At 42.7% G+C, this 20604-nt stretch overlaps 1 protein-coding gene across 4 annotated transcripts in view; it reads right to left on the bottom strand.

Moving 5' to 3' along the window:
• Positions 1-20604, bottom strand: part of klhl29 (kelch like family member 29) — a 136170-nt gene that overhangs the window by 78514 nt on the left and 37052 nt on the right. For 2 of the 4 annotated variants that reach the window (XM_035524689.2, XM_081717934.1), the window contains exons 3-4: positions 15118-15265; positions 14551-14853 (exon numbers count right to left, since the gene is read on the bottom strand). In XM_035524689.2, the coding sequence (XP_035380582.1) occupies positions 14551-14823 (273 nt within the window). In that variant the 5' untranslated portion in view covers positions 14824-14853; positions 15118-15265. The remainder of the gene's footprint in view (positions 1-14550; positions 14854-15117; positions 15266-20604) is intronic. The other 2 variants (XM_026997772.3, XM_026997780.3) reach the window with 1 other exon arrangement.

The raw sequence follows: 20604 nt of genomic DNA, 5'->3' as shown, positions 1-20604 counted from the left end.
GTTTCCAATGTAAAAACATATATCTAAATTAGTTTATGACGAGTTTTATGACATTTTAGTCATGAACTGCACTAGGAGCTTACTGATAGGACCAGTTAAGCAGGCTATGTCATAAAATCTGTGATAACATTAACTTGGAAACAGCATTATGGCCTAAAGCTAAAAATACTACCTTGTGTACTTTTATGACTGTTAAGATTATAACTGTAATAAACTTAATTAGATATCAAATGAACAGAAGAGTAGCACAGCTGCGAAGACCTCAGCGCTGGAGAGAATCAGTGTCTGCCTGCGCGTCTGCGTCTGCTCTGGCTGCCTTGCCTGGTGTTTGCCTTCCTCCTGCTGTTCATGCTCCCTGCACCTGTTCCATCTGCTCATCTACACAACCTATCTACATGTGCAGACACACACACCCATGTGCACATACACATCTGCCGAGGAGATTATGAGATCACTAAAGCAAAGGTTATTAACATTCTTACCACTGAGAACAAAACAGACACAACACAGCACTACAGAGTATGACATCATGAAGCTTCAACCAATAATTCTTTTGTTTGGCCAGTCAATATAGCATTTAGTCCACAGCGTCTCTCTAGTCAAGAAACCAGCAATTCAATGACTTTGGAGAAACCAGACTAGCAAACATTTGTTATTATACATTATACAATTTATTTTATAATTTTGCTTTAAATATTGACAGGGCTTCTTTAAATATAGCCGAGATAGGTTAAATTGCAGTATATTCTATATTCTGCTGCTTCGTACTAGGACTGACTTTGCTATAAGCAGACTGGACAAGGAAAAAAAACACAAGAAATCCGCTTAGTTTTCCCATTCCAGCATTCAAGACACTTCCAAATAGTATGAGTGCTAGTGACAATCTGGCAACACCAAAAATAAAAGGTTTACTTCATTTTGGCTGCTGCATCAGTGTTACTATCATTTATGAAATCAATGTACCTAAATCTACTACCTTTAGCAGTCCAGAACATACTTAACTTACTCAGACTACGCTAATAAAGTCTGTAACAATAATGTGAATAGGAATTTTGGGGAGATGTTAATTAAATGACTTTGTAAAACCTGGGGAAAAGGTTATTGTAAGATGAATATCAGCCTCATCATCACAGGGCAAAAGCAAATCTCATTACTGACATAAATTGACTTAGATCTTATCTGTAAAATTACACAGTAGCCTCCTCGAAATAAGTATTTCACACATAGCAGTGTGTTTAAAGAACAAGCAACTTTCTAGTGTTTTTTAAAATTTTTATTAAAGACTATGTTCATTTGCAAAATGTATAGATATGATGTGTTCTGATAGTATTTTTTAATTATTCTAGGATTAATAACCTTCACTCTTCAAGATGAAGTGTTAATTAAACTAATGTACTGGTTTCTTGGTGACTTCGCTTTCAAAGGATTAATTTAGTGTCACACAAGCGGGTTGTGCTATCAAATTTTGTCGTAAGATTTAGTGGACATCTATCCAACTCAAAGACAAACCATACTTCTTAAAAGCTGCATCAGGATCCCAAAGATTCAGTTCAAAACACGCACAACCCAACGTTTGTGCAAACTAATGCTGCTGAGGGTGCATGGCTGAAATAATAGACCAAAGGAATGATGGTGTCCAAGCACATCCTCTTTGTTATTGTGCTTGTTTTGTGGGCAGTAATTGGTGCATGGTTCTGTCCTGCTGGGATTGCTGTCTAATGGACATGCAGAAGCCAGAGGATGAGGATGCTGCCTTTGAGAATAGGCCATGAATCTATTCCTCCGCCTGGACATTTGTAAGAGTCATTAAGTGCCTTTAAATGAGGTCATTAAAACTGATGAAATGAGGCAGTATATTTGAGCGTGGACGCAGCAGCATAGTGGCCGTTGCTCAAAGTTACACACTCGAGCGCGGTATCAATCTTACATGGCGGAAGACAGGATGCCCTGTGGCTACAGTGCACAGGGCACAACTCAAAGAAATAAAACGCACATAAGCAGCCTCATTATCTTGCAATAACTCCACGCTGGAAATATTTGTTTCCATAACAGTGTAAATGAGACAGGAACAAGGCATGCTTACGTGTTACTAGCTGGGGATCTTTCACTTTACATTAGAGACTACTATCAGAAGATAATATGCTAAAAATATTACAACAAACAGCTTCAGTCACTACTATAATTAGAATCCAATAATTACGTTCGGTCACTCAGAGCTTCCATTCTTCCACAGCGACCCTACATTATCCTGGCGAGGTGACAGCCCCTGAGGACTGGGGGGTCGATGAAAGTCGGAACACTCACAAGAATTCCTAGGAAGTGAGTGGAGTCGGTGCGAGGCTATACTGTGCAGAATAACTTAAGCATTTCCACCCCCCCGGCATCTGGACACGAATGGTTGCCTCACACCCAGGCCGCGAGCCTACTCTCTGTTCGCGCGGGACGGGATGTTTAGTGAGGCGGCTGCAGAAACGCGGCTGGATGCCTTCTGAAATCGAAGATCGGCGGAAACTCAACAAATAAGGCCAGCATGTACATGACTGAAAAAGATATCTAAAACAAAGTTACTTCTGTGCAAGTGCAAGAATACAAAATGACACCAGAATTGACAACAGAAAGACGGCCCATGCCCGAGCACGAAAGGTCTAATAACCTTGATCCAAGGGTGAAACCTGTGTCAGAACCACCCTAAAGAATTAACTTCATCCACTCTTATTGATAAATCACATAACCCTGATGCTGGGCTGCCCTGCACTGACACAATCTGTAAACATCATGTTTTCTAGGCACCAGAGATGAGCTACTGAAATGGCCACATACAGTAAACAGCTGTAAACGAAGTCCCTGACCTGCTCATGCAGCTAGCTGGCTATAATCAGCTCTGGGAAGGCTACAGTAAAACGCCCTCTAGCTTCTCAGCCATGTCATAATCCATCTCATTTACACCAGCAATATTCAGCACCTACAACCCCACTGTTCTGGTCACATTTTACCCCGACGTAAGACAAATTTCAATGATTTCAATAAAAACAATCGCTTAAATGTTTTCTTTTCTTCTCCTCTCTTCCCGTCATAACGCACAAATATTAACGACTTTTTCTCTTAAAGGAATGAATCAAAATGCCAGTGCCTAAAGCAGGAAGACATTAGGTCGTGATGATGAGCCCTCAGCCCGGCTCTGGAAGGGCATGACGAGTGGGATTCCTTAGAAGGCATGGAAACAAGGAGGGGAAAATACCTGAAAGAACAGAACAGCAGACTGTGTCCTCCTCCTGCCAAGAACACATCACACAGTTTTAATACTGACATGGATAACATCCCATATTGTTGATAGAAGACATGTGTATAAATAGCCATTAATAAGACCAAACCTCCATCTCTGCATCATGTTAGCGCTCTGAGTGACAAAAGATTTTTTGTTATATTTTATTCTTTTTTATCCCATTAGTTGTGGCTCTACTCTAATGATATATTGATATATCGAGACTAGGCTACTGCTGACAACACTCGGCTGGCACCAGCCAATAAGAATACAGTGATGAGGAAAGAACACCCTAGAAGACAACTTTTAAAAATCTTAAAAACTGGAGATTGTTACTCTCTTCATATGGTTGAGAGGGCTAGCCAATACAAAGACTCCCTTTCCCTCTACTATCACACTGTTGTTTTTCCTCACAGAAAAGGAACCCATGCATGTAACTCATCCTATAAATCTTATGTGCCCTTTCCAAAAATATGGACTATTATCCTCAACAAAGGGCTTTATTCTACACTAAACATCAACCCATACACCTGAACAACCCATCCTGTCCAGCCGATCCACCCTATTGGTGTATGGCAGTTAAGTGCTTTTGCCTGTTAAATTAATGCCCCGTAACCTCTCCCTCTATACCGAGTGTATTCGTCATAGATGCCTAAATATGATCAAGTAGTAAAAGGTGTGTTCAGTAAATCACACTTCAGTGTTATGTTCCTCACCGCTGATCACAAACACTGTATGATAACACATTCTGTGCTCAGAGGTTAAGATGCCATCGGTAAAAAGTCATGCTAAATTAATGATCTAGTGAACAGAACACTGACATTTCTGTTAGAGTTTACTTTGCTACCATGAAATGTTACAGACTAAACCTCTAAACACTAAATTTCACAATTTTTTTTTATTGTAAAGGACGCTTGTGGGAATTGTGCCATAGCACTAAAACAGCACTAAAAACGAGTAAAAAAAAAAAAAAAAAAAAGACTCTGTAAAACCTTTACCACTAATACAACACACGAAGCGATAAGAAATGAGAGGTCTTCCTGTGAAGTCTCACAAGGGCACCCTAACATGCATCTGTGCTGTGAGCTCAGTTCTTATTGTAACCTTGAAACACCTTGAATCCAGTACTCTAGATTACACGGCAAAGAAAAGGAGACGAGCACCAGTTAGCGTCGGCGTGTGAACACACTGTGCCGTGTCCGAGAGCGGAGCGACTCGCAAACAAGAACACGGCTGCTCACTATCCTGCAGGCACACACAAGGGAGATGACTCATAAACTTGGCTGATGGTTACAGCTCAGAGAGACACCGGCGGTGACGGATTAAATGGGGGCGGAAGTCACGTGGCGCACGCACCTGAAGACTCCGACCTGTTTTCATGCATGTGGGTGTAATGCATGTCACGTGTGTTGGAGCCATGCGTGCAACAGAAAGGGCTGCACTGTGGTTTGTTTCCATCATACAGTATTGATACGACCTTGCACAAAAACTGCTAATGTGCTAGTTGCAATGCACTACAGGCAGCCTGGGGTGACAGAGCATAGACTTATCAAGTGCTACCCTTCTAATCATGCATTTCTGTATGTAAACACCATCAGACTTCATTGTCTCCCAATACAAAAGACTGAACAAAAGAGCGAGAGAATCATAATTTTCAATGTTATATTCACATGCGATATATATGGTGCAAAAGCACTCTATACTAAAAAAAAACCTTTAATATAATATGTGTGCGCAGTGCAACGTACATGCAATGAAAACGACTAGGCTGTACTGACCAGGTTCTGTTCTAATGAGAAATGACCACACGCACTTGTGGAGATTTGTTACTTGTGGCGATTTGTAAGAAGTATGGGTCAAACCACAGAAGTGGGCATGATTGAGTTACCCGTGAAGTCTACATTAGACCTTGTGTTTTTAAAGCCTATCTATTATTAATGAGTATATTATTCAAATGGAAGACCACGATTCTTGAGGAGAAGTCAATGGAGCAGAGAAGCATATATGCTAAACAGCGATAGGGACAGGGAAGGAGAGAGAGAGAGAGAGAGAGAGAGAGAGAGAGAGAGAGAGAGAGAGAGAGAGCCAGAGAGCAGTTAAGTCAGATAAAGCAGAACACAGCATTGGCAAAGAACCTCCCTCTTGTGTTATGCCTCTAAGCAAAACACCACTTTGTATAAATCAAACGTTGCTCATTCTAGAGTTCCTAGACTTCCCCTAAATTTTGCCAGTTTTTTCAGAATATTTAGACTTTCTTAGCCATGTCCCACTGTTGTAGGTCTCTGTTGCTTTGAAAATCACAAGCCTTTTTTCCAATGCACAAGAAGAGGAAGGAAAAGCTCTTACATGTATTTCCATTTTCCTTTTACATGGTTAACCGTGTATTTCAATGTTACATGCTTAGAGCTGGAACTGCACATTTGTCTTAGTCAAGCTGTGCCAAAGAGTGCTTCAGAACGCACAATAGGAGCATCTGAAACACGTCCATGATCTGCTTCCCTCGCTGAGCGCCACAGTTAGGACTTGGTATGCTGGATACTGATGCAAAGACTGTGTGGTCTATGGTGTGGATTATTTTGTAGCCTTTCACAATATTGTGGCGCACAGCAAAGCAGCGTAATAATAATTACCACAGAGAGCTGCAAATACTTCTTTAAAAATAAATATATAAATAAAAAACACCAACAAGATTAGGATAGGATTAGCACTATTTACACTGGGGAAGTGCAACAGCCTCAGAAGCATGTCTCTGAACTTTCTCTGAAACAGATTAAAGGCCATAAAATCACAGTCAATTGGTTATTGATTCTTTGCTGTGGACCAGCGCCAAACATGCTCTAACAATTCACTGCTGCTGCCACCGGCGGCGTCCGATTGAAATGTTAAACGAGTGCGGGGTGTAAGACCACGTCTTGCCTCAACCTCCATCTGCAGGCATGTGGGCTCTTCAGCCGTACAGGCACTGGACGCTGGGTACAGATGCAGCCCTCACACTTCAGGATATAATATTTTATGAGAGAGGTAATTAATGAACTCATTCATTTGCAAATATATTGCCTGTCTGAGGCTGAGCATTGCCAAAGGCCCTTCGGAAGTAAATAATGGTCTTGCTTTGTGGGGGGGCATGTGCACTCAAAAGCGGGGGTTCCAGGAGGCAGTTTTGCCGATGGTGGAAGTGGCAAGTCATCAGCGTGTATTTGGGGGTGTGCATCTTTGCATAGTGAGTGAAACATCATGCTCAAATCTGCTGCTGCTGAAAAGACATCCTAATGATATTTCACGGGGCACGTTTGAAGGTGGGCGTGCATGCATTCAGTATCTGCTTTCAGACCGAGTTAACCTTAAAGAAGACAGTCCACTGAATGTCAAGTCTTTCGGCCCAGACCTTTTTAAATGTCACTGTTATTTATTTTGGCCTTGTGTAACACAAAAGACAAGGGGGAAGCAACCTGACAGATGGTGCTTCTTCGGCTAGTGAACCAAATGACATAACCCAGCGGCTCAGCGTGAGCTCATTTGGGCTCAGGGGCTTCAAACATGGCACAGGACAGCCACGTCTCCTGCTGCGCCCTTGATGTGGCACAAATTTGATTGAGTAAATGGCACTTTAGAAGGCATTCACCCGCCTCCCCTGACGTCATTTGTATCATTTTAATTTTATTATGCATTTTTGCAAGGCTTAAAAGAGTCAAACAAGGCGAGCTTTTAAAACCGTGAAAATATGAATCCCAGCAGGGGTGTTTTCAGACAGTGCCTCTCCAGCACGTCGCCTTACCAGTCCAAGAGGGCATCCTCAAGGTCATGCTGAGGGCTGAGCTCTTCAGGAAATCATATTGTAGAGACAGTCAGAGATCAGCTATTGACAGCACGGACTGTACGTCCTTGATACTTCACTGCAACATGCAATGTTGAAGAACAAAGCTCTACCTGAGTTTAATGGCCCAGTGAGCCATACTTTTACAGCTGGTGGCCTTGGAACTGGCGTAGAAGAGGTGTTAATAAGGGTGCTTCTAACATAAGGGTCATTGAGCTTCCGTCACTAAGGGAGAAATTAGCTCTTGGCTTCAATCCCACAAGATAAAAAGGATCGACCTTAAAGCAAGCTTCGCCTGTGCCCCTTATACAGAGTAAACGGAGTCTTACATCTGAGCATGAATTTACCTTTGTACTAGAGGTCATACCCTTCAACCCACATCATTTAACCCCCTGCCCTACTGGCCTTCATAGGGGCAATGAGCAGTGGAAGCATTAGTCCGATAGCTCTCCAGATTCAGAGGGTTTGTCCCTGATGTGGGCCACGAAGGCCTGTCAGTATCGGGTATTACATCTCTGCACTCGGAGACAACGGATGAGCAATCCAATTTCACACAAGCGTGAATATAGCCAGCCCCGACGCCAGCCCTGCAAATGCTTCCAATGAGGAGCCACTCTCACCGCAGAGGATGAAGGATATTTGAGAACGGAGAGTAGAAAAGAGAAAGCAGGGGAGGCAGAAAGAGAACAGAGTCCACGGGAGGGGCGAGGTGGGTGGGGCTACAGGAGAGTGAGAGGCAGCCAAACGAGCGGCTCACATGGTGTATCTCTTATTCCTACAGCCATAAGGACTGTCAGTTCCACTACACAGCCAGGGGACGAGAACAAGAGCTAGACTTCTCTTCTTGACACTGCTGAGACTCTTAGGGCGATGCCTTTGTAATTCGCTCTGCAGTGGGTTTGGGCTTGTCTGTTTGTGTAGAGTAATGCAAATAGGGATCTCTCCTCTCTTAGTCACTCTCACTCTGTCTCACTCTCTCCCTCCGGCCCCACCCCCGGGCCCCGGAGTGCTGGGCTCCTTAGCAGACGAGAGTCCGGCGCTAGGCTGAGCCACAGCTTTGGTCCTCCACTTACAGGCTGGTGAATCTGCAGAGTCACCGCGCCCACACAAGCGCCTCCATGTCTCACCAAGGGGCTCGGTCTTCCGTATTGTATTACTGAGCAGCAGAAAAACAAGCTCCCGGATTCATCTTTTTTTCTTCCTTATTAAAAGCAGCTTTGAGGCATGACAGATGCCCACGCTCAACTTCTTGTTTTCAGTCCTGTGGCCATCCAACAAGATCCATGCTGTGCACTTTATTAAGTGCAGAGGTTCTCAGATTCAGATCCAAGATGGCTGTAAGGACCTGCAGCCGAGTGAGACCTTCCACAGCACTGGGGTTGAACTTCTGCTCACTACTTCTCTCCAAATCACTCTTGCCATGTTTAATTCAACCCTATGAGAACGCAGGCAAAACAAGGGTTAATGCTTCTGGTCAAACTGCCGTTATGATTTTGTTTGATTTTGTTCACGGCTTTTCTTGACCATCTTTACAGACCAGCCAAATTTCAACATTACAGAACAACAGCACATTTTTGGAGAATTTGATGTACTTGCATTCTGTATTTTCTTATTGCACATGCAACACCCACGTTCCTATCTATTCAGCATACACACACAACACCAGAACTTGCAGACACACGTTTACAGTTTAAGTCTGTCCTTACTGAACAAGTTGAAAAAAACATATAAGTTAAGGTACAACTTGAAAAGGACCTGAGGTCATTTGGAGCTTTAAACAGAATAACAGCAGGCAGGCCTTTTGAGAGATTAAACACAGATAACAGCCAGGAGCACCATTTCATGTGCATAAAGGAAGCCCAGGGAAACTGCCCGTTATGAAAATTCCATACCTAGTCCCATCTGTGCTGTTGACTGAAGGTAGATGATCAAACGCTCTCTGCAAACATATGTGACTGAAGCACACTGACCACTAAAAGAAGACTTAAAGACGTCAGTTTATACATCTGTTTATACATCAGTGCACTGTTTACCTGGTCTGTAAGTAGCAGGCTTCCAAATTGACAAACTAAACATATAACCCTCCTTACCACCACCCCACTCCTGAGTCTAGGAGGTGAAAGTGAGAAGCTGATGTGTCTTTTTAGTTTGCTTTTAGTTCTATTCTCTGCTCCCAGCCTTAAAGGAGAGGAGCATTCCCTCTCGCCTTCATTCAGCCCCTGTGAATCCTCACTCTGCTCAACAGCATGAAACAGGAAAGACACATTCCTGACATGTGTTGCCAAGGACTTGAGCTCCCAGAGCTGGAACGCTCAGTAAACACAGGACTGACTGGTCCTTGTTAACACTGCAGAAGAGAGTGTTTCCACATGCAATCATACTCCCACTGGAAGACCTGCCCATCAGTGCCTGAGCCTGAGTGAGATATGCAGATCCGGTCAAACAAACACACATTCACACACATTTGTTGGATTATGCTAAAGCAATGATGAGTTTAACAAGCAGTGCAGTACATAGTTAGCTATCTCATTTTAGGTCAGACACTGGTATTGGAGCTGTTCTTGGTGGTGAGAAGACAGCACAGTTGATTAAAGTTTTAAAGCAACAATCTTTGCACTGACAGTTCATAAGTTCATCTTGGAAAACTATGGGTTTTATCGGTTTTTCAGCAACATGCCTACTTAAACATCAAATCTCAAATAAACACGTAAAGCTGACAGGTGTGCACCATATGAGATTGAAACCTGGCCTTCAAAATTAGTTCTTGGTTCTTCCTAATAAAAATATGACAAGTAAATTGGATGTCGAGGCTGGCATGCTAAAATACAAGCACAGGATTCTCTTAGCATTAATATTTCATATGCACAACGTCCTAAAAACCATGCATTTGCTTTGCCCTTTCCCCCATTCAGGAGCTAAATGGCAGACAGCAGAGAGGACAACACAGAGGACTGATGAATCCAGTGGCCAACGCCACTGAGCTTTGCTCGCTCCTCTTCCTCCCGGAGACAAACAGATGAGCGGTAAATATCAGGCGGAAACGAGAGCGTGAGTGATCTGTATCGCATGATGTATAATCCCAGTAGAGCTGAAGACACCATGAATCTGCCTGATCATTTACTCCATCTCACAGACTGTAGGAAAGAGTCCAAGCCAGTGGTGCTGGATGAAAGCCTTCCACCTTCCCTTGTGTTTGGGATTTTCCATAAACCAGGGTGGCATTCATCATGCTAAGCCATCAGGTCCAGCATCCCAGCATCCTGTGCACTCTGATCGCTTTACTACGTCCCGCTATGACTCGCATGAGCGTGAGTCTTCTATTCACTTTCACAGGTTTGTGAAAATCAGGGACTGGCTTCGCTCTTTTCCACTTTGTCGTTGTCAAACTCCCCTTTCTTCAGCAAATCAACATTCAGCATATGTTCCTGTGGATGGGGTGCATTTTTCAATTCATGCTGGCAGTTTTAACTCATTTAAAATAGGTTTAGGGTCATAAGCATTTTTTCCTCAGTGCAAATCCATGCACATGTGCTACTATGCTGTCTCTCCCTGTGCCTCTCCCTCTCCCTATTGGATATGCAGGGAAGAGAACAGGGAAACCTGAAGCACCTTTAAGCCTCAGCAGTTTTCCCCCACATAAAAATAATTTCAATGAATAAATGCTTATTCCATGCAACCAAATAAACTAAAATGCAGGCAAGACTCTCGTTAAAAAGGGGCTATGTGAAGAACTGAATCTTCTCACTTATTAGGACCAACAGTGGAATTGTGCGCAGCATATCAAAGAGGCTGAATGAATTATTATTTGTTTCTGGGTGGAATTTAAAGCTCTAATTTCCATAGGCGCTATTCAGCCCCATGTGGCGCCATGCTGAGCGTGGACTTTAAAAATGTACGAGTTTCTTTACCACAGAGAGGTGCAATTATTGAGCAGGGACAGGCACAATGGGAGGAGGCTCGGAATCTACAGTAACCCCACCCACCCACCTCCCTCCCCTAAGCATATTCACCCCGCCTCAGCTGTTCTTAAGTGTTAATCATCTCACTTTCAAAATGGCTTGCTGACACTTTGCAGCACAGATTAGCTGGATTTTAAAAATATGTGTCTGGATCTTTATTTAAAACCCTCAGCAGACCATGGCTCACTGAAAATGCTCTAATTTCATCATTCATTCATTCATTTTTTCCTCAAGCTTCCTGCTCAGCAATCCTTCTGTCTGTCTTTGGAGATGCAGATTAGAGTTTATGACACACTTGAAATGGCTGAATAATGCAGGCAGTTTGACACTGTTATTGATATGATTTATTCTTAGGCCCTTTCTGGAAATCTTCACTGAGATGTCATCAAAGTGAACATTTTACTCATTCTGATCTTAACATCGGCTCTGAGCTGGATTAGATGCATGCTTTAATATGATGACAAGATGAAAGGACAGCTAATGATTAGAAAATGGCATTCTGAAATGATTTTTAAATATGTAAGTACAACGCTAAAATTGGATTCGGGTTCAGCTAATTAAAAAGTATTCAACGCAAATGATGCTGGAAAAATGACGGCCTTTCAGACTCGAATCAAAATTCTTACCCCCCTCTCTGATATTACTATGAAACAGCATGTCAAAAAATGACGGCATTTTTGTGTGAATGTATATGATGCAATATGAAAAGAACAGGAGTAGTAAAGGAAACATTTATAGGCGAGAGATTGCTGAGAAACCAAAACTAAAATGCAAAAGAAATTGGGCTGTCTACAAATTATTGCAACAGGAATATCTTTACTGGATTTCTGCAAAAAAAGAGATTAAGGATATTCTTCTGAATTTTCATATAACATCCTGCCTAGAAAAGCTTGTATGCTTGTACTGCTCTTAAAAGCTAAATGGTCTTTCTGCAAGAATCCCTTGGAACATGCTGTTACTGGCTGGTACTGTTTTCCTGAGAGACAGGGGGACTGGAATAGCATCACGATTCACAATAATCATGAATGAATGCCATAAATGTAAACAAGTCCCTCCAGGATTGTGTCATTCTGAAATTGCAGAGGTACATCCAAAATAAACTGATTTTCATATGCTTTGCAATAGTTTTCATTTCACCAATCTTAATGGTTTTCCTGTACGAAACCTTTCAGAATCCGAAGGCTTCAACCATTAGCACACTATATCTTGGAAATGGTCCAATGATATAAATGTTCTACACTGATGTGCAAAACAGCCAACATGGTGGTTGGATAAATAACAGTGGAGTCTCTCATTTTCCATCGAGAATCAAAGCTAAAGACCATGCCAAACCATATAACTGCAGTGAAAATGTCATATATCAACCATTTGGTAGAGGAGCTCTGTGGGTCACTGACAGCAAATGTGCGAAACACTCATAGCTGATGCCAGCAATAGTTCCAAAGTGTAAAGGGAAATCTGTAATTTGAAGTATAAAAATCAGATATAAATGAGACATTAAATGGCATTTAGCTGAGACATAATGTTTCTGATTACTTTTAAACATCCAATATAAAGGAGCTTTATTGCAACCGTAATTAACATGATCAAAAGCATGAATAAACATGCAAAAAAAAAATCAGTGCACAATTCTTTAAAAACAGAAATAGCAAGTGTCTAAAGAAACTGTCAAAAAAAAAAAAGGGAAAGGTAAGAGAATACTACCAGTGGTTTATACAAATCTGACCAAATACCCTTTCCTCAGCTGTGCTAATGCAGTAATCACTATTCACCACACATGTTCATTCAGTATATATCAACAACTATTGAATTACCCCTTCAAAAAATATTGCTGGGGCATAAATAAAAATGAATGAAAATGGAATAAAACTAAATCAGTAGCCACACCCCTGATTAAATCTGGACTTGTTTGTTAATTCTGAGATGACTCATTTGTCACTATAGACAGCTAAAGCCAATGGGACCCGACTAATCGCTGCATGACTGTTGATACCAGAGAGTCAGGCACAACCTCATACGCACACATTCTCACAGCTTACCTACAGCTTCAGCATGGATTTGCATATTTCCCATGCACACTGATCTTCCCGTAGTCTCAGGCAAACACCCACAAGTTCGCTGGCTCAAGCTTAAAAGACAGCAGTGTTGTAATCAAGTGGTGGAGTTTTCTGTTATAACAATACTAGAAGTCTTTTCACGAAAAAAAAAAGACAGATAAATGACTCTGTCAGGTACTTATATAAATAGTTAGTTCTCTCTCTCTCTCTCTCTCTCTCTCTCTCTCTCTCTCTCTCTCCTACAGCAGGGGCATCCGTCTCTTCCATCAGCCTATGGACAGAACTACAAAGAGCCTTTGATAACAGGGAAAGTGGCTCCCTACACAACTCCTCTTCCAGGCAATAATTAAGGTAGTGGAAAAAAAGCTAAGAACTGAAACAGCTGCATTGCTGCATGCTCTCCTGTAAAGCACACATCACAGGGAGCCACAGCCCACGTGAAGTGCTGAGGTAACAGCGGCATCTTCACGCCATGCGCACTGCTTCTGACATGTGCAGGCCCCTGGTTCCTGCAAACCGCCACACCACGCACACCGCTAATCTCGAGCAGGACTCCTGCACTTGTTAGCATCTGTGATTAACTGAGTGACTCATTAACAAGAATAAAGCAGTGGCCAGGGTCACAGTTACCAGGTGCATTATGATCCTTCCTTGAAATGTCCATTCAAGCTCGACTGAGAGCGCCGTGACAATTTGGAGCATCAGGTGACGTCAGTGAGGAATACCTGAAACCGAGTGCCAACAGACTCGTGATAGTGGCCATATTTAGACAGCCACCATGGAGGTGTCTTTTCAGCTTAAATCACCTTGGAAACGATTGTGCTGGATACCCAGCAGGCACTGCAGCACTGCTCTCAGTGGAGGCAAATCCCAATACCTTGGGTTACCATAATACAATCTAGCACACCAAACATGGCAGGGTGCTATCACAGGTTAATAATTTATAAGTGGCAGTGTAATATTAACTGAATAGTACTTACAAAGTATCTCTGCTGTAATCGAAAACAAACAAAGGTCATGTCAATCACTGGTATTGTCTGAGAGAGGGCCCAGTTTCATGCAGGTCAGACTTATTATAACCAATGTGTAGCACCGGTAAGCTAGAAAAAAAAAAAAGCAAACAAACAACAACAAAAAAACAAACCAAAATAAAGGACAATTGGACAGACATGAAAGGCGAAGCTACAGCTGATATGCTTTCATAAAGAAATAGTTTTCCTGATTGTCACCCTTCTCCGCTCAAATGGAAAACACCTGCTTTGTATATCTGGCCCACAGCCGAGCTGAAAAACCTTGAGCTTGGACCTAATTCAGCGCATCATTCAACATTTCTCGTTTCCATAATGACGGAGTAAACGAGTGAGGAGGCTGGAAGTGAGGAGACGCTGAAGCGCTTTGGCAGGAAGAGGAGTAACGGGGGAAGGAAGGGGACCTGGAAATGGCTCTCTTTCTGCCCACCTTCACAGCAGACGCCGCCGCCGAAACCGGGGCCCCCGCCCGCTTCGCTGCCAGCTCCGTACTGGCCGTTGTCACGGCGATGGTGACCGGGGTGGGCAGGAGGGAGGGGATTACTGGGAGGGGGAGGAGCCCGGGCCGGTTGTTGCCATTGGCGAGAGGAGGGGCAGGAGAACAGGCGTTGCTTGCCACGCCATTGTGGAGGGCGGAGGCCCGGTCTCGACGCTCCCACGGGCCTCGGTAGTCCCTCTCGAACCGGTGGTGATGGCGCGACATCACTTCTTTTCAGAGGCAACGCGGCACTGCCTGAGGGAAGGAATGAGAGAACGAGAGTGTGGCAGAGAGAAAGGGAGAGAGAGAGAGAGAGAGACATTAGTGATTAAGATGTTGTCAGAATCACCAAAACCAGAAATAGAACAAGCAAAACGCATCACAGTTGTCTAAACAAAAAAAGGTCATCAGGGCACAAGCACATGTCTAGACCATCAAACTAAGAATAATATATATATATATATATATTGCACAAAGAGTCAGTAGGTATTTGTGCAAACAATGTGTTTTAACACACACCTACACACTCAGGGATTGAAAAAAGGTGGGTGAACGAGAAGTGTGAGCGATGCAAATCCTCTTCCCTCCACGTGCAGCTCGTTTTTAGCATGTCTCACACTGCAAAGGTGTGAACACGCCCCCGAGCAGATGCTGCCGTCACGTCTGCCTGACACACACATGCAAAAGGCTCCATTTACTTCTTTTAGTTCCCATTATGTCAGCCCTTAATCAGGGAAAAATTAGCATTTATTTACAAAAACCAGGAAGAACATGGCAGTGTGTTTTTGCTTGAGGGTAGATTTGGCCTATTCCATATGCTTAACAGATCTGTCCGGCTATCCCAGGTTTTCCTAATTACTTTACTCACATCACTCCCAAAGCTCATAACTCAAACCCATCTCCAGTCCTAATTAAGCAGACAGCCCATTCCACGACTCACTTTATTGCTTTAAACTGCTAATTGCTTGGAGAGGAGCGACCTGAGCAGACTAACAACCATCTCAACTTCTCCTTCCTTTTGCCCAAGCAAAAGTTTGTTTTATTTTCTCAGCTTGGCAAGTTGGTAAACTTAATTTTCTGTTATTTGCAGCAGCTTCTTTATCTAGCCGTCCTCTGCGGACAGTTGTGTGTAATAAGACTGGAGAGCCTCAGTAGGGAATTGGCTTATTAGTTTCTGTCTTTGTACATGTGGGGGAAGATTAGGCTGCTTGTAGTATAAGCCAGTATTGGCTATTCTGGCACCATGCAACAAAATCAGGATTTATTGCACTTTGGCGACCCATTTTATATTGGAAAGTCAGCTGCATTGGGCTAAATCAAGAAAGACGCTATTGTGTGATATTGTGCATTTACTCCAAAGGAAAAACTAAAATGTGTCAGTAAAGATAAGGATGGATTTTTTTTTATACATAAGCTGGTTATGGAAGTTAAAAAGTTTAGTAAAAAGCCTTTTCATTTAACAGCAAATGACTACACTATTAAATCCTTATTCTCAAAAGCAGACTGGAAGTTCATCTTAATTAATATAGCAAGGGGGGATATCAAGGGCAGGTGGACCTCCAGCACAGAAAACAAAAAAGGCCCATTTTCATTACAGCAACTAGATGGCAAAGAGCCTTCCATTGACTGCACATGGCCTGGTCCTGCCAGGTCCTCCAGCCATGCCTGCAAAAACACCGCATTTCTGTATAATACGACTGCAGTTAATACACAGAGATATGCAAGCATACATATAAATACAAACACACACACACACACACACACACACACACGTGCAAACATGGACAGCGTTGAGGCAAATGACTCCCTTCCAATAATTACATTCCATATTACAAGCAGCACATTAATTATTCATGGAATATATTGGATTGGCTGCATAGTTTAATTTATGGTGCTTTTCCTTTGTTAACACATACTGGATGGTCCATATCAGACATAATTCCTTTTCTCTGCATGTGCCCCGTCAAGGGCAAAATATATTCCACACAAACTACGACTGGCCAAAAGACTTGATTTCATATGTAGTATAGCTAAGTAAACACATTCTTCAGAGCTTTGCTAGTGCTTGTTTTAATCTATCGAACAAGGCAGATGCATTAGGCTGTAATATCCAGTAATGACCATACCTACTCTGTTTCTATCCTGAGAGAGAGCCCAGTTTGGTAGACAGTAAGGAACTGCCAATAGCGCATTGACTGGCACCTCACTACTCAGACTGTAATGCTTTTTAATGGGGAGGTTGAGATAGACGATGAACTACGAGTGTTTCTTCCCTTTATTGTTTTTTACGTTTTTTTGCAGGTGTTGGACAGAGCTGAGAGCATGGTGCTGACACGACCTTCATGACTAGAACCGACACTTGGCACAGATTTCACTGCGAGTTATACTGTGTATGACTGTTATACTGTGTTATACTGTTATACTGTGTATGACTATGTATGTGACAAATAAACCAAACTTGAAACTTGAAACAGATGCACCAATGAGCAAAGGGAGACAGAGACAGAGAGAGAGAGAGAGAAAGAGACAGACAGACAGAGACAGAGAGAGAGAGAGAGAGAGAGACATGGATAGAATAAAGAAGAGACAGCTAGTTAAGGAAAATCTCAGAGGGGTGATTAACCAAAACACAAGTCCAATAACTGGTTCCCACTCAAACATCACTCCCAAATAAGCACCTACACACAACACACATCCATCTCCTGTGTCTGTCACTCATAGCCTGGCAGATCGAAGAGCATTACCAAAGCAGAGTGGCTGGGTGGGGTGAGAAACAAAGCCGCCCAGTGGGAGACTGAGGGGAACAGATGGGCCAAGGCGCTCGGGATGACACTGCAGCAGCCCGTGGGAAGAGTACCATGGGAGAAAAATACCGAAGCGTGTTGATTTCTCCTGGGCTGCGACTCCTGCGATCCGCACTCCGAACAGAAGGCACCCCCATGTCAATAACAAACAAACCTTTATTTAAAATCAAGGTAGTGAGCAGACTTGGTGTTTCCTGAGACCATCGTAATGTGAGTAGGATTGTGTGGAACAACATTCCCAGAGCAACTTTGATTGAAATTCCCTCCAGTGGTCAGAACCAAAGGCATTAACTCAAATGGTGCTACTTCACAAACCTGGAGTCCTGCCCTACCAACCCAGCACTCCAGCAGAGCAATATAAAATTTCAATTCTCTCCTGGTGTAGAGCATACACTGGTCTACCAATACATACAAAAAGATGTAAGCAAACACACACACCTTGCTCACGGGCACACGTGTGCATAGACACACACACACATACAGAACTGCTCCAGGACAAGAGAGGTATTGTGAGCGAACTTTAACTAATGAGAGACACAGCTGGTACAGAAATAGCCACAGGCGACGAATGAAGACTTCTCGTCCCTGCTCAGGCTGAGGCAGGCTCCACACTGTGGAGGAGAGAGATCTGGCGTTAACAGAGAGAGGGAGGTGACACAGTTCCGCATCTCCCACACTGCAACTATGTCGGTTATTTTTGAAACCTACTTCCAGACTCAAAAGAACATGAGTGTCTTGATTGAAGAGTGAGAAGAAAAATAAAGCCCCTGTGTTTAAAAAAAGCATGCCCGGTCGGCTTGGGCCTGCCACTGACAGTCAGCGTGGTGCTTACCAGATATTCACTGTGCTCTCCTTTTGCTTTTTCGCTTGAGCACAACAAGTCAATCATACGGTGCCTCATCATCCTTTCAAGTAAATCTAAACACTTTGTAAGACATAATACTTCAACATTATTTAAAATGACCCATTAGGTGGCAAATGGAATTCAAATGAATTCAAATGGAATTCAACACGCCCATGCTAGTGAAATACAGAGCCCATGCTATTCTCAGAAAGCCAAGATGATTTTTCATGCACAAATACAGCAAAGGAACTCATTTAGGTCCATTCTATCGACTGTCACTCATGTCAGTACTCTAAGACTGTGTACAGATAAACAACTAGGTACTTAATGCAGCATATTGATGTTTGACAAACACACCAACATGAATCTCCATAAAATAGCCTGTTTGTTGCCCTCTTCGCTGCTATTGACGACCGCCGCTAATACAAATGGTGACAAAATAATCCAAAGCTGTCACAATGTATTACAAATAGTGAAAAACTACCACATTAGGCTGGCCTGTACCCCAGAAAAAATCTATTCTGGGGCATGGAATGGACTTTGCTTTAATAATGTCATACTACCATATGGCCATGTTCGACCATTAACCGCACAGTAAAATGTGTTTTTATGATACAAGACATCCTTTTTTATAAACCTTTAAAAAATACTTATTACCATGCTGTCATGACTGAATATATTGTTATTCTGCTATAGAACACAACAGCAAATTCAGGACTTTCTGTGTGACTCCTCACACAGACACGTTGGCGTAGATGTACACAGCATCTTGAATAATTTCTGGCAACTGTCACAGTGAACTGTTAATTAGAAGCTAAAATAGATTCCAAATCAAACCTAGTGGCGTAATGAAAATAGAATGGCAGTCCACAAAAGTTCATGGTACAGACTATGAGCTCGAGCTAAACAAAGCAAGACGAAACATTAACAATAGCTCTAGCTTTTTAGAAGCAGTCTGAAGGTGTAGTGTTCTCCAAAAATCTGTCACCCATTGATTACAACAGGTCAATCATCCACATCTAGAAAAAGCTATATAGACATGGATAGACTGACTGCCAGTGCTGTTAAATTAATGGTGCAGCACTGTTGTGATGGGTGGGAGAGACTAGTCCAGAGTGTAATACTCTGGACACCACAGTGAGTGTAATACTTGGAGACAATTGGACTGCGTGGTTTGTTCACTGCGAAAACTCTGGCATTACACTTTCTCTGACAGCAAATGACATCTCTTATTAATATTTAGAAGTCCCGTCAAAATTAGAGCACAACGATTAAACAACGTTTCAGATGCAAGAGGAAAAGAAAAGTAACTTGTGAATAAATGAAAATGTATGATGAAAGCAACAATGCCCTGTCCTCGCGTCAACCTAGCATACACCACAAACTGATAATTCATACTTTCTTTTGTCTTTTACTTTACAATTGTTTCAGACTGACAGAGCACTACTAGAGCAGAGTCACAGAAAAATCTAAGGAGAAATAAATAAATTAACAAATATATGAACGACAAACAAATCTATCTTCTCTGGTAATGTCGGCGATGAAGATTTATTTCTATACACGATATGGAAGAAGACAAATCATTATTAGATTGGCTTTCCCAGACACATAATAAAAGAAAGTTGGATGCCCTCAGGGAAGAGAACCAGGAGTGGTGTAAGAGAGGACAGGCATGATGACACTAAGGGTTCTTCAGTGAGAGTGAGGTCAAAGGTTATGACTGATATAAAGACAGGGTGAGAGAGAGAGAGAGAGAGAGTGTGTGTGTGTGTGTGTGTGTGTGTGTGTGTGAGAGAGAGAGTGTGCATGTGTCAGTGGGAGAAAGAGACAGAGAGAGAGATGGAGAGAAAGTAAAAGAGAGCAAGGATTAAAACCAAGGTGCATTCTGCCCTTCGCAAATGTCTCCTTTGTCCCTGTAGACAAACATTTGTGTTCAGATGAGAGCGAGCTTTGATGCCCAACAACACAAGAACAAAAGAAGGGAGCGATGAGCGCTGGTACCCAGGACAGGCTTAGCGATCTGCGTACGTGAGCACTAGAGCTACTTTCCTCACACTGCTCACTACCTCACTTCTAATGACACGTTCTTTAGGAGACAAGGACTACAGCGCTGTAGGTCAGACTAAAGAGCACAACTTTTAAAACCAAACTACTGGCACCTGTTTCTTCGACTCTGGCAAAAGCAGAGCACAAGCTTCCATCCACAGTGTTAAAGGCACACATGGTGATGGACCCACTCTCATATTCACACAGTATGGCAGTTCTTTCAGTTTAAATGTGGAGAAATGCACACGGGTGCACACATACATACAGGAACATGCAAGCTCACAGTAAAAGACTCTCACACTTATGCTCTGG

The sequence above is a fragment of the Electrophorus electricus genome, chromosome 7 (genome assembly GCF_041902795.1).
Source record: "Electrophorus electricus isolate QZ-2024a chromosome 7, ASM4190279v1, whole genome shotgun sequence".
NCBI lineage: Eukaryota > Metazoa > Chordata > Actinopteri > Gymnotiformes > Gymnotidae > Electrophorus > Electrophorus electricus.
Note: the sequence above shows the minus strand (reverse complement) of the source record. Positions and strands in the feature narration are given on the sequence as shown.